The following is an 11,441-nucleotide window of genomic DNA, read 5'->3' on the forward strand; positions in this document are numbered from 1 at the left end:
TTTAGTGGACAGCTACTTGTGTGAGTTCGTTTGGAGGCAAATGTACCGAAAAACGGACCTTTTCATGCAAATTATTAATGACATGTCCCAATTTCACCCTCTTCAATTAAAAAACTAAAAGAACAAACTGCATATCTTCTTTTTTCCTAACTAGGGCCGAAGGGAATCACCCAGAACAGCCACACAATCAGAATAATAAAACGGGAATAAGATGAGCAAATGAATTAACGAAAGACGTACCACAAAGTCTGTTTCCACGAATGCATTCTTTAGCACCAAAACTCGCTCCTTCTTGCTGCGAACGAATTTGCTCGTGTCGATGCCCCACCGGAAGAGACTGAATGGAGAACAAAAGATTATAACCAATGCTAAGATGTCCATGGAAAAGCTTCATGTTAACAACAATCGAAAAAAAACTAAGCAGGAGACGCAACAACAAAAATCCAACGGGCAGCCGACCGGACCGGATGCGTTAGATAACGGAGCTTAATTAAAATGTAGTTAGTGGCACGGAACTGTACTGGAATATTGGTAGTTGAGTGCGTTCATTGGTGGTTGGTCAGGTAGCCGTTGCTCTGCCTGCCGAGCTTGGCAATCAATTTGCAAACGTTTCCTGAGTCCCCCACGCAACCGCGCACTTGTGGTGTCAAATCGGTTGGTGACTTAAGACTTGCAAGCTAACTGCCACGCTCAGCGAACAAAGACCATCTGATCAACCTCCAATGTAGTTGGTAGTTCGTGAAAAACGTCGAATCTAGTTGGACTGAAGGTATTTCGTGGGCGCGGTACTTAAGTTAAAACCCATAACCCAACATTGTCCACCGTTCACACAATACACACGGATAAAAGGTTGATACTCTTGACAAACCTCTCTTGTTGTTCCTTCAATTTCTTCTTTTCTTTCAACGTCAAACGCCGACGCTTTTTAGGATCAAACTGACCCTTTGGCGTGAATTTGGCACGCTCCACGTGAAGCACATGGCCCGGTGAGTATTCCATTCCCTCCAGCAGTTTCATGGCCAAATCAACCGACTCAACCTGAGGGATAGCGAGATCAAAACGAGTGCGCAAAATGCAGAATTAAATGAGAAACTGAGGGGCTAATAAAGGAATTCCGGTATATTTCCGAATAACGTGGTGAAGCAGATTAGACGCAACAGTCAAGTAGCTGTCATCATGAAGTACTGTGGGAAGTTGGATGTGGTGCTGTTTCGGCCCAACAAGACACAAAAAAGGAAAATGAATCTTAGCGAATATATATTCATTTGCAAACTAATTTGGTTTTTCGAGAGACTCACCTGGAACCCAGCTGAATCTCTCGGTTTTCATGTTTCCAGGCAGCTGAATGTTTTCAGCAACCTTATGAGTAGTCCACCACAAAAATAAATATGTATCCCAATATCTCGAATATCGTAGCGAGTGAAACATGAAGCGGCCTAGTGCAGCATATTCAGTTGATTGGAAACATAAAAACCGAGAGATTCAGCTGGGTTCCAGGTGAGTCCCTCGAAAAACCAAATTAGTTTGCAAATGAGTGTATATTCGCTAATTTCGTGCTATTTGGTTTCAAGTAGTCGAACATACGGTTGACGGAAACTCGGGAACTGCGCCTACCTGATGAGCCCTAAAGAAGGGCGAAAATGGTCGTGGGGTGTCGGGGCGTTTTCAGCAACCTTATGAGTAGCGCATTACGAAGATGAACCTTTTCCGTTCGATTACTTTCTCAGAGTGGTGTCACCACATCCCAAGTGGAACCGCAAAAACTCAGAATGAATGAAGATTAGAACTGAGGGATATCTAATTAGACGTATCACAAGCACAGTGGTGCGAAAACATTTTCGAAAAAAAACATCTCACAGTATTACCCAGTTAGAGTTCTTGGGCAGCGACTAATTCCTTTCTCATTTGCATTCACCAGGGGAATTAATGCTCTAAGCTTGGAAAAACAAGTTTGCTTAATTGAACATTGACGCCTATACAGGATACGAAGAGTACACCAGAAATGCGACTAAAAGTGGAAGGGCTACGCCTGGAGCTTCCTCTAATTGGCAAAGGGGTTTGTGATGAAGATAAGTTATGAGTTAAGGTCAAATGCGTCTTTACAACCCGGCGGCAAGAGAGAATTCGGTAGTTACTTTCCACGATTCCCGGTCACATTTCTTTTCAATCAAATTATGCACACGAACTTTACATTTTTATCTGACGAGTCAGTCTAACAGACGTGTTTTTTTCAGACGGTTATCGCGGTTTAAGGCTACACTGTCCCTAATATACGACCAAATTTACTCGGCTCTTTCTGTTTTGTCAGAGAGTGATAGAGAGCACCGTTAGGCGCCAGAGCAAGTTTAATGATCCCAACGAGCCGCCTTAATAGTCATGTAAAAAGATGTCATACAAAGATTTGAGATAAATCCAATGAGATCAGCTGTGGACATGAGCGGTCGGAAATGACGAGCGCTGTGGAGTTCAGCGCAAACCGGCACTTGCCACGATAGTGTTACACCAATGGGGTTGAAAAAATTCTCCCAATTCGTCACGCATACAGATTGCATGATATCCCATTTTGGCCTTACTAAGACTTGTTAAACTGTCGAAAAACAGATGCAAACGAGAACGGACTGTTAACAGAAACTCCTTGTGTTGGCAAAAGCTCAATACAGTTTTTCTGGATCACTACTCTGAACTAAGAGATTCGGACTCATCTAAAGGTGGCCCCACATTGTTCGTTTTGAGAAATCTCTTTAAGACACTCCAGCAGCAAATTAGAGTTAAAAAAATCAAACAGAAAACCAGAAAATGGACTAAGACATACAATGACTGACCTTTACATAACAGCAGCGCCCATCACCCTTAGGCTTGCCCTCTTCGTCCAAATAAAGTTTGATTCGAGGCCGATCGGTGAAAGGTTCGTTCATGATAACACCATACTTGGACATGAGCTCAAAAAAGTCAGGCTCAGTGATATCCACCGGCAAACCGGTCACGTAGACATGTGTATTCTTGTCATCGCTCATCTGCGGACAAGAGCATAATAAATCAAACGTGAAATGAGATTTGACACTGAGAGCAAGTCGAGAAAAAAGTGTAAAAATTCAGTAAAAATCGCAGTAAAATCGTCAGGAAGCCAAAAGCTCCCCCAGATGTTATGCAATCAGATAGTAGATGTAAAAGGACGCGCCGGAATTGAACATAAAGCAAAGCGTTCCTGCGTCTCGTCCCAAGCCATCAGATAGCTGCTTGTTTGCGCTTCCTGTTGGGATAACCCGCGAAAAACGGTGTTATTAATGCACTCAAACGCGTAGGAGCAAGATTTTTGTCAGTGCTGATACCTAAAGCTAGAACACTTAGAAAGTGTTTAGGTTGTGGTTGTCGTTCGACTCCTAAGCTACCTTACGGATCTCCCATACTGTGGAGGCGAGATGGCTTAGTGGTTAGAGCGCGTGGAAAGTTCGCGGTTCGAACCCGAACGATGCCTCTCGACTTTCCCTGTTTAGGCTTGGGCAACCTGGCAGTATCCCAGCCCTCGTGCTTCCTTCTGGTAACAAGGTGAAAAAGGTGCCAAAAAGGTGCTACAGCTGGGCGATTTTTTCTCACATACTGTTTCTGATTTTTAGATGCGGTGATTAAGGACCAGGTCAACAAAAAGTGAGGTTCATTTGTGATTCCCATGCATCATCTCAAGACCGCAACGTTCTACACCATAATTGATGCAGTGACTCAATGCACCGCTCGAGACAGCATCCAACACAATTTTGCAGAGCTTACCTTCAGGGTTTTTAGTTACCTGGCCAAACTGGGTGGTTGAGGCGCTGAAGGCAAAACAAAAGTTTTATAAGCGTCTAATGAGACCTCTTCCGCGAATTCGAATGATCAGACTGTTTGACATTAGTGACTTTGAGTTCGTAAGTGTAGTATCCGATGCGAACATGCTAAACAGAAGGTCCGTAGTTCGAACCCGACCCCGGCATCTGGACTGATCCTGTCTAGGCTTGGGTAACTTTNTGAGTAGTCCACCACAAAAATAAATATGTATCCCAATATCTCGAATATCGTAGCGAGTGAAACATGAAGCGGCCTAGTGCAGCATATTCAGTTGATTGGAAACATAAAAACCGAGAGATTCAGCTGGGTTCCAGGTGAGTCCCTCGAAAAACCAAATTAGTTTGCAAATGAGTGTATATTCGCTAATTTCGTGCTATTTGGTTTCAAGTAGTCGAACATACGGTTGACGGAAACTCGGGAACTGCGCCTACCTGATGAGCCCTAAAGAAGGGCGAAAATGGTCGTGGGGTGTCGGGGCGTTTTCAGCAACCTTATGAGTAGCGCATTACGAAGATGAACCTTTTCCGTTCGATTACTTTCTCAGAGTGGTGTCACCACATCCCAAGTGGAACCGCAAAAACTCAGAATGAATGAAGATTAGAACTGAGGGATATCTAATTAGACGTATCACAAGCACAGTGGTGCGAAAACATTTTCGAAAAAAAACATCTCACAGTATTACCCAGTTAGAGTTCTTGGGCAGCGACTAATTCCTTTCTCATTTGCATTCACCAGGGGAATTAATGCTGTAAGCTTGGAAAAACAAGTTTGCTGAATTGAATATTGACGCCTATACAGGATACGAAGAGTACACCAGAAATGCGACTAAAAGTGGAAGGGCTACGCCTGGAGCTTCCTCTAATTGGCAAAGGGGTTTGTGATGAAGATAAGTTATGAGTTAAGGTCAAATGCGTCTTTACAACCCGGCGGCAAGAGAGAATTCGGTAGTTACTTTCCACGATTCCCGGTCACATTTCTTTTCAATCAAATTATGCACACGAACTTTACATTTTTATCTGACGAGTCAGTCTAACAGACGTGTTTTTTTCACACGGTTATCGCGGTTTAAGGCTACACTGTCCCTAATATACGACCAAATTTACTCGGCTCTTTCTGTTTTGTCAGAGAGTGATAGAGAGCACCGTTAGGCGCCAGAGCAAGTTTAATGATCCCAACGAGCCGCCTTAATAGTCATGTAAAAAGATGTCATACAAAGATTTGAGATAAATCCAATGAGATCAGCTGTGGACATGAGCGGTCGGAAATGACGAGCGCTGTGGAGTTCAGCGCAAACCGGCACTTGCCACGATAGTGTTACACCAATGGGGTTGAAAAAATTCTCCCAATTCGTCACGCATACAGATTGCATGATATCCCATTTTGGCCTTACTAAGACTTGTTAAACTGTCGAAAAACAGATGCAAACGAGAACGGACTGTTAACAGAAACTCCTTGTGTTGGCAAAAGCTCAATACAGTTTTTCTGGATCACTACTCTGAACTAAGAGATTCGGATTCATCTAAAGGTGGCCCCACATTGTTCGTTTTGAGAAATCTCTTTAAGACACTCCAGCAGCAAATTAGAGTTAAAAAAATCAAACAGAAAACCAGAAAATGGACTAAGACATACAATGACTGACCTTTACATAACAGCAGCGCCCATCACCCTTAGGCTTGCCCTCTTCGTCCAAATAAAGTTTGATTCGAGGCCGATCGGTGAAAGGTTCGTTCATGATAACACCATACTTGGACATGAGCTCAAAAAAGTCAGGCTCAGTGATATCCACCGGCAAACCGGTCACGTAGACATGTGTATTCTTGTCATCGCTCATCTGCGGACAAGAGCATAATAAATCAAACGTGAAATGAGATTTGACACTGAGAGCAAGTCGAGAAAAAAGTGTAAAAATTCAGTAAAAATCGCAGTAAAACCGTCAGGAAGCCAAAAGCTCCCCCAGATGTTATGCAATCAGATAGTAGATGTAAAAGGACGCGCCGGAATTGAACATAAAGCAAAGTGTTCCTGCGTCTCGTCACAAGCCATGAGGTAGCTGCTTGTTTGCTCCTTGTTTGCGCTTCCTGTTGGGATAACCCGCGAAAAACGGTGTTATTAATGCACTCAAACGCGTAGGAGCAAGATTTTTGTCAGTGCTGATACCTAAAGCTAGAACACTTAGAAAGTGTTTAGGTTGTGGTTGTCGTTCGACTCCTAAGCTACCTTACGGATCTCCCATACTGTGGAGGCGAGATGGCTTAGTGGTTAGAGCGCGTGGAAAGTTCGCGGTTCGAACCCGAACGATGCCTCTCGACTTTCCCTGTTTAGGCTTGGGCAACCTGGCAGTATCCCAGCCCTCGTGCTTCCTTCTGGTAACGATGGCTTAGGGTTAGAGCGCGTGGAAAGTTCGCGGTTCGAACCCGAACGATGCCTCTCGACTTTCCCTGTTTAGGCTTGGGCAACCTGGCAGTATCCCAGCCCTCGTGCTTCCTTCTGGTAACATGGTGAAAAAGGTGCCAAAAAGGTGCTACAGCTGGGCGATTTTTTCTCATATACTGTTTCTGATTTTTAGATGCGGTGATTAAGGACCAGGTCAACAAAAAGTGAGGTTCATTTGTGATTCCCATGCATCATCTCAAGACCGCAACGTTCTACACCATAATTGATGCAGTGACTCAATGCACCGCTCGAGACAGCATCCAACACAATTTTGCAGAGCTTACCTTCAGGGTTTTTAGTTACCTGGCCAAACTGGGTGGTTGAGGCGCTGAAGGCAAAACAAAAGTTTTATAAGCGTCTAATGAGACCTCTTCCGCGAATTCGAATGATCAGACTGTTTGACATTAGTGACTTTGAGTTCGTAAGTGTAGTATCCGATGCGAACATGCTAAACAGAAGGTCCGTAGTTCGAACCCGACCCCGGCATCTGGACTGATCCTGTCTAGGCTTGGGCAACTTTGCAGTACTTCCGCGGTCCTGTTTCCTTCAGGTGGCATGATAGCCTGGTACCGAATGGGTGTTACAGATGAAGAAAGAATATTTGCTGAGCACTTTACCCCACACTGGTTATTTCGCATTATTATCATCACCATCTATCATGTTCTATAGGCCAAATAAGACTACTAGGCTGGTATCACACACGAGGGACGGTGATACAAAGTCATCATTGGCTGTGTGATCTGTGATTTTCTGTAGACCAGAATACTTCCAGTGCACTCGAGCCTTTTTAGAAGAAGTCCTTAGATAAAGGAATTTGGCTGAACCAGGAATACAAACCGTTAAGAAACGCACTGCCATACATGTTCGAAAAACTCTCACAATCTGCAGAACTATAGACATACAAATAGGACATTGTGATAATGTACACTTTTCCGGTTCAGACATCAGTGAATTATTTATGTTAGAGGTAGGAAACGGTTCCGACTTTCGAATAACCGCGTGAATTGTGGGCTGACTCGATTCACACACCTACTGTCGGCAATACTAGAATTTAAGTAGTTGATCAAGTTCAATGAATCAACCCCGTCACCATTCCGCTCAGTGCTGAGTCTTAAAGACATTAGTTCTAGAGCTAAATGGCCATCAATCCTAAAATTGCAAATCGCTAGCTACTGTACTTGTATTTTCACCTTGGATCTCGTTCTCACTCACGCAGAGCGGACCACCCAGAGAGAAAAGAAATGATATTCTGGATGAGACCAGCTTCTATGTTATGATGCCCGGAACAGAATCTGGACCTGTTTCCAATGTTTCGGTCCAAAAACGATAAGCTTGCTTGCCTTCCTTAATATATGTACCACCTTCAGACAGTAAGTATATGTGGAACACATTTGCGTTTCAATTAGGTATGTACTACGTCCATCGAGTCAACTCCATGCTGCATTTCTGAACAAATATGAGAAATGTCGTAAATGGAACTATTAAGGCACTCACTTCGTACCAGGCGGGTGCAGGCGTTGTGGTTTTCCGTTTAGTTGACACAGTGGCAGCAGGTTCAGTGGCTGCTGATTCAGCAGGTGTGTGCTCAGTGGCTGATTCGCCTTTTGGTGCCTCGGTATCAACGGACAAAGGAACACCCGCTTGCTGCTCCGCCTCAGCTCGAGCAAGCGCAATCTCGGGATCCTCGCCATCATCCACTAAGGTGCTTCGCATGCGTTCAGACGGTTTAAGATCGTGTCTCGGTTTCCGTGGCTGAAGTACGGTAGACTGTGTTACAGCAGCTGGCGCTGGTTTGGCAGTCTCTGCCTGGTGTTTGCAGTAGTTTTCATACCACTCCCGATAAGCAGGAGAATTATAGTAGGCTGTTAAAGAATCATGAGCAGCCTTAGTGAAAGCTTGCACCTCATCTGAGTTTTCGCCTTTCTCAGCACGTAGTTGTGCTAGTCTGGTGTTGAAATTGCTCCAATCCAAGGAGACCGAGTTCCCATTTTGCGTGTCTACATGTGGGGTAGGTTGGTTGTCGTCTGTGGTGACCACACCGTAACTCATCTGATAACGCGCAATAAAATCATCATCAATCTAATAGGGGGGAGGAAAAAGACAAGCATGAGTCGTCACACAGTGTGTACTAGCGAACCTTGACACGATACGTAGCCTTCCTGCTTCCACTGAATATATCGCCAAACGAATATAGCACATTAAATGAGGACCCACCGCTCTCTTCCGCCAGCCTAACTAGGACACAACTTATGTGTTTGGTTGAAAACTATGGAGACATAACCTTGAGGCTGCTTAAACGTCTGGTTTTTGGGTGCCCATTACCATTAGAATGACTTTTGGATGGTGTCATAGAATATTGTAGGCGCCCGTAAACAAACGATGTCAGCTTCATGCAACGTCAACTTTGAATAATAGTGAATCTGATGAGAGTGTACTAAAAAAGAGGTCAAAACAAGCAAGAAGCCAAAAGCGCATCAACAGACACTACCTATGCTACCGAGCTACAACCGAAGTTAACGTTTAAAACTCGAGATATTCAGTGTGAATCGGACCCTATTTATAGCGGGCGACAAACCCATTATTGAATACATAATATATTGCTTACTGGAGAAGTTCTGAAAGATTGCAAATTTTGTGCAACCTTTTCACGACGTGTTACACTGATTTGGATCCCATCCCCGTCGCCAGTGTTGTATCGTGGGTGCTAGCTGAGTGATTTAGGAGCTTGATGCAATTTATTCTGTCACGTTGATAGTCTAGTTACTTAAGTGGGAAAACCTCAAGGAAGAAGATAAAGGACACCAGATGAAGAGCGGCTATATTGCAGAAGAACCAATGGAAGAAAGAGCGCTGCGGCTCAGGTGGCTACAACAGAAAGAAAAAGAGACCTCAGTGAAATATTACAAAGGGCAGAATTATTCGTCAGGACCTGACCGTCCTAACACAGATCGTCACTAAAGAGCCTACGTCCCATCAGAAGCTGAAAAGCTCTTTGCAGAGAGGTTACTTGCTTTTTGAAAAATTCGTACATTTGGATTTCACGCTAAAAGTTGAGGTCCACGAGACACTTGATTCTACGCAGCTCATCTTAGGTCCAATGTACTGTACACAACAGAACAGGTCAAAGTCTTATCATTTGACGAGATATGCTCCAGAAAGAACTAATCTCAAATGTGATTGTGATGGCATTTCTTTCTTATGCGGTTCATGGTGACTTCTGTATTTTAAGATCCAGCATAACACTGAGGTAGATAGAATGAGGTGAGCGAAGGACATCCGGATGTTTTTAGTTTAATCTGGTTGCAGACTGTAGAAACATTGTGGCAAATAATTAGCCTCACGTGTTAAGTTGCCAAAAGCTCCGTTACGCATTCCTCCAGGGTTCCAAGTTAACGAGCCGTTGACCTTAATTAATAGTGCAATGCTGCGATCATGAAGAAACACCGCCAAAACCAGACAGGTATGTTGTTTTTCTCCATCAATCTAACTAACCTTTGGAAACCAAGCCTTTCGTCTTTCATCCCATTCCATGACGGTGCCATCTGGGTCAACGCGGGTTTTACTGGTTTGGACATCGTTGGGTAAGTTTTGCAGACGTAACTGCTCCTCGAAATCACGATAATCTTCGCTCATAGGATATGAGTTCCCGGGATAAACGCTGGGATATAAGTTGGCTGAAGAAGACAACCAGGTTACGACAAGACAACTGTAAACATATAGAGGATAAAAAATTAACTGAGTCCAAATGCACAGTAAGGTTTGAAGACAAGACACGAATATGACTGGATGCAGAACAGCCTAGAATCAAATAAATTCACCCATACGACGCACGCTCATTATCAACTAGCAAGTCATCTGTGTATACACAGGACCTGAATTCGCACCAATGCTGGGCACTATGGTTGTGTTGCACAGACAGGGTTACCGATTCTCTGCAATAAAGCTTCATCCAAATGAGACCAAGTGGAGTGCGCCTCGAATCCTCCACGGAGAGACTGGACCTTACCGTGGTGTGACGAACTTTGAGCTTCCATTGAGCTATCCTGGAGGTATTCGTGTGGCATCCGCGAGGTCTCTTATTCCGGACCAGCCAATCATCGTAGGCCTCACCGACAGTGTCTCCTGGTCCTCCTTGTGTTGGGACACGTTTTTTAAATGCAGTGTACTGGCATTTTCAATTCCATCAATTCAATTTATAGGCTATAGACCGCGTACCATAGGCACACTGGTTCCAGTTGCTACAGTTTCAATCACCGGAAAACAAGAGTATGGAACGCACAATCGGGCCTTCGAGGCAAAGCCATATTCAGTTTGTTCGGAAATTGGGTAGCTGCACACTGAAGGCGATAGCTTTGATGCACGAGCGCCACCGACTACGCCGTTGGGCCAGTTCCGTCAATGTCATCAACCACTTGTGATTTGAGTCTCGGGGTCTGTTAGGCAGGAATCCATACGGATCCCATTATACCGCACGTCTTTAGGTGCTGCTACGGCCAATGAGCCTGACCCGCTCGAGGTTGGCCCAGAATTCGGGACGCTTGCCGGTCCGGCATCAAGATGAGATCTGATTGGTCAACAATCTGGACCCAACAGTCAATCATGACCCAGTATTGGCCAAATGCCGGTTGCCAATGGCGCATCCAGAACGCGTCAGAAATTCCAGAAAGTTATAACCGCTTAAGCTATACATAAGAAGCGCTGTACAACTGTTCTTGACTTCAGTTTGGGCGTTAATGGACCTTGTGCACCTTTGGTGGTTGTTTTGACGTGAAGGCTAGCTTGGGAGGCTCTGACCGACAACTAAGCTGAGGAAAATACCGTTGCTACAATTGGCGAACGGGAACTCATGATGTCAATCGGATTTGATCAGCTCCGAGAACTATTGCAGCAACAACAAAAGCAGTTTGAAGAAGCGCAACCGAAGCTCATTGAATCACTGACTCAGAAACTGCATATCCAGACAGCAGCAGTTAGTACTGGTGAGTCTTCTGTTTCCTCAACTGATGCAGCCGCGGCCTCAATTACGGAGTTCACATTCGACCCTCTTTCTGGTCACACTTTTGACTCCTGGTTCAAGCGGTACGAAGACATGTTCAAGACTGGTTTTCCAAATTTGATGACGGATGGAAAGTCAGACTATTGCTGCGAAAACTCGGCACACCGGAGCATGAACGGTTCACAAATTT

The 11,441-nt window shown here is 44.5% G+C and overlaps 1 protein-coding gene across 1 annotated transcript in view; it reads right to left on the reverse strand.

Annotated features, from left to right (window-relative positions):
- The window catches only part of T265_09428 (hypothetical protein), a gene marked incomplete at both ends in the record, with an annotated part of 15,485 nt that extends 5,560 nt beyond the window's left edge, over positions 1-9,925 (reverse strand). Inside the window, 6 exons of the mRNA XM_009175482.1 lie at positions 241-337; positions 869-1,038; positions 2,823-3,014; positions 5,462-5,653; positions 7,750-8,334; positions 9,748-9,925. Of these exons, the coding sequence (XP_009173746.1) occupies positions 241-337; positions 869-1,038; positions 2,823-3,014; positions 5,462-5,653; positions 7,750-8,334; positions 9,748-9,888 (1,377 nt within the window). The remainder of the gene's footprint in view (positions 1-240; positions 338-868; positions 1,039-2,822; positions 3,015-5,461; positions 5,654-7,749; positions 8,335-9,747) is intronic.
- Between the last annotated feature and the right edge of the window lie 1,516 nt (positions 9,926-11,441).

The sequence above is a fragment of the Opisthorchis viverrini genome (genome assembly GCF_000715545.1).
Source record: "Opisthorchis viverrini unplaced genomic scaffold opera_v5_286, whole genome shotgun sequence".
Lineage (NCBI taxonomy): Eukaryota > Metazoa > Platyhelminthes > Trematoda > Opisthorchiida > Opisthorchiidae > Opisthorchis > Opisthorchis viverrini.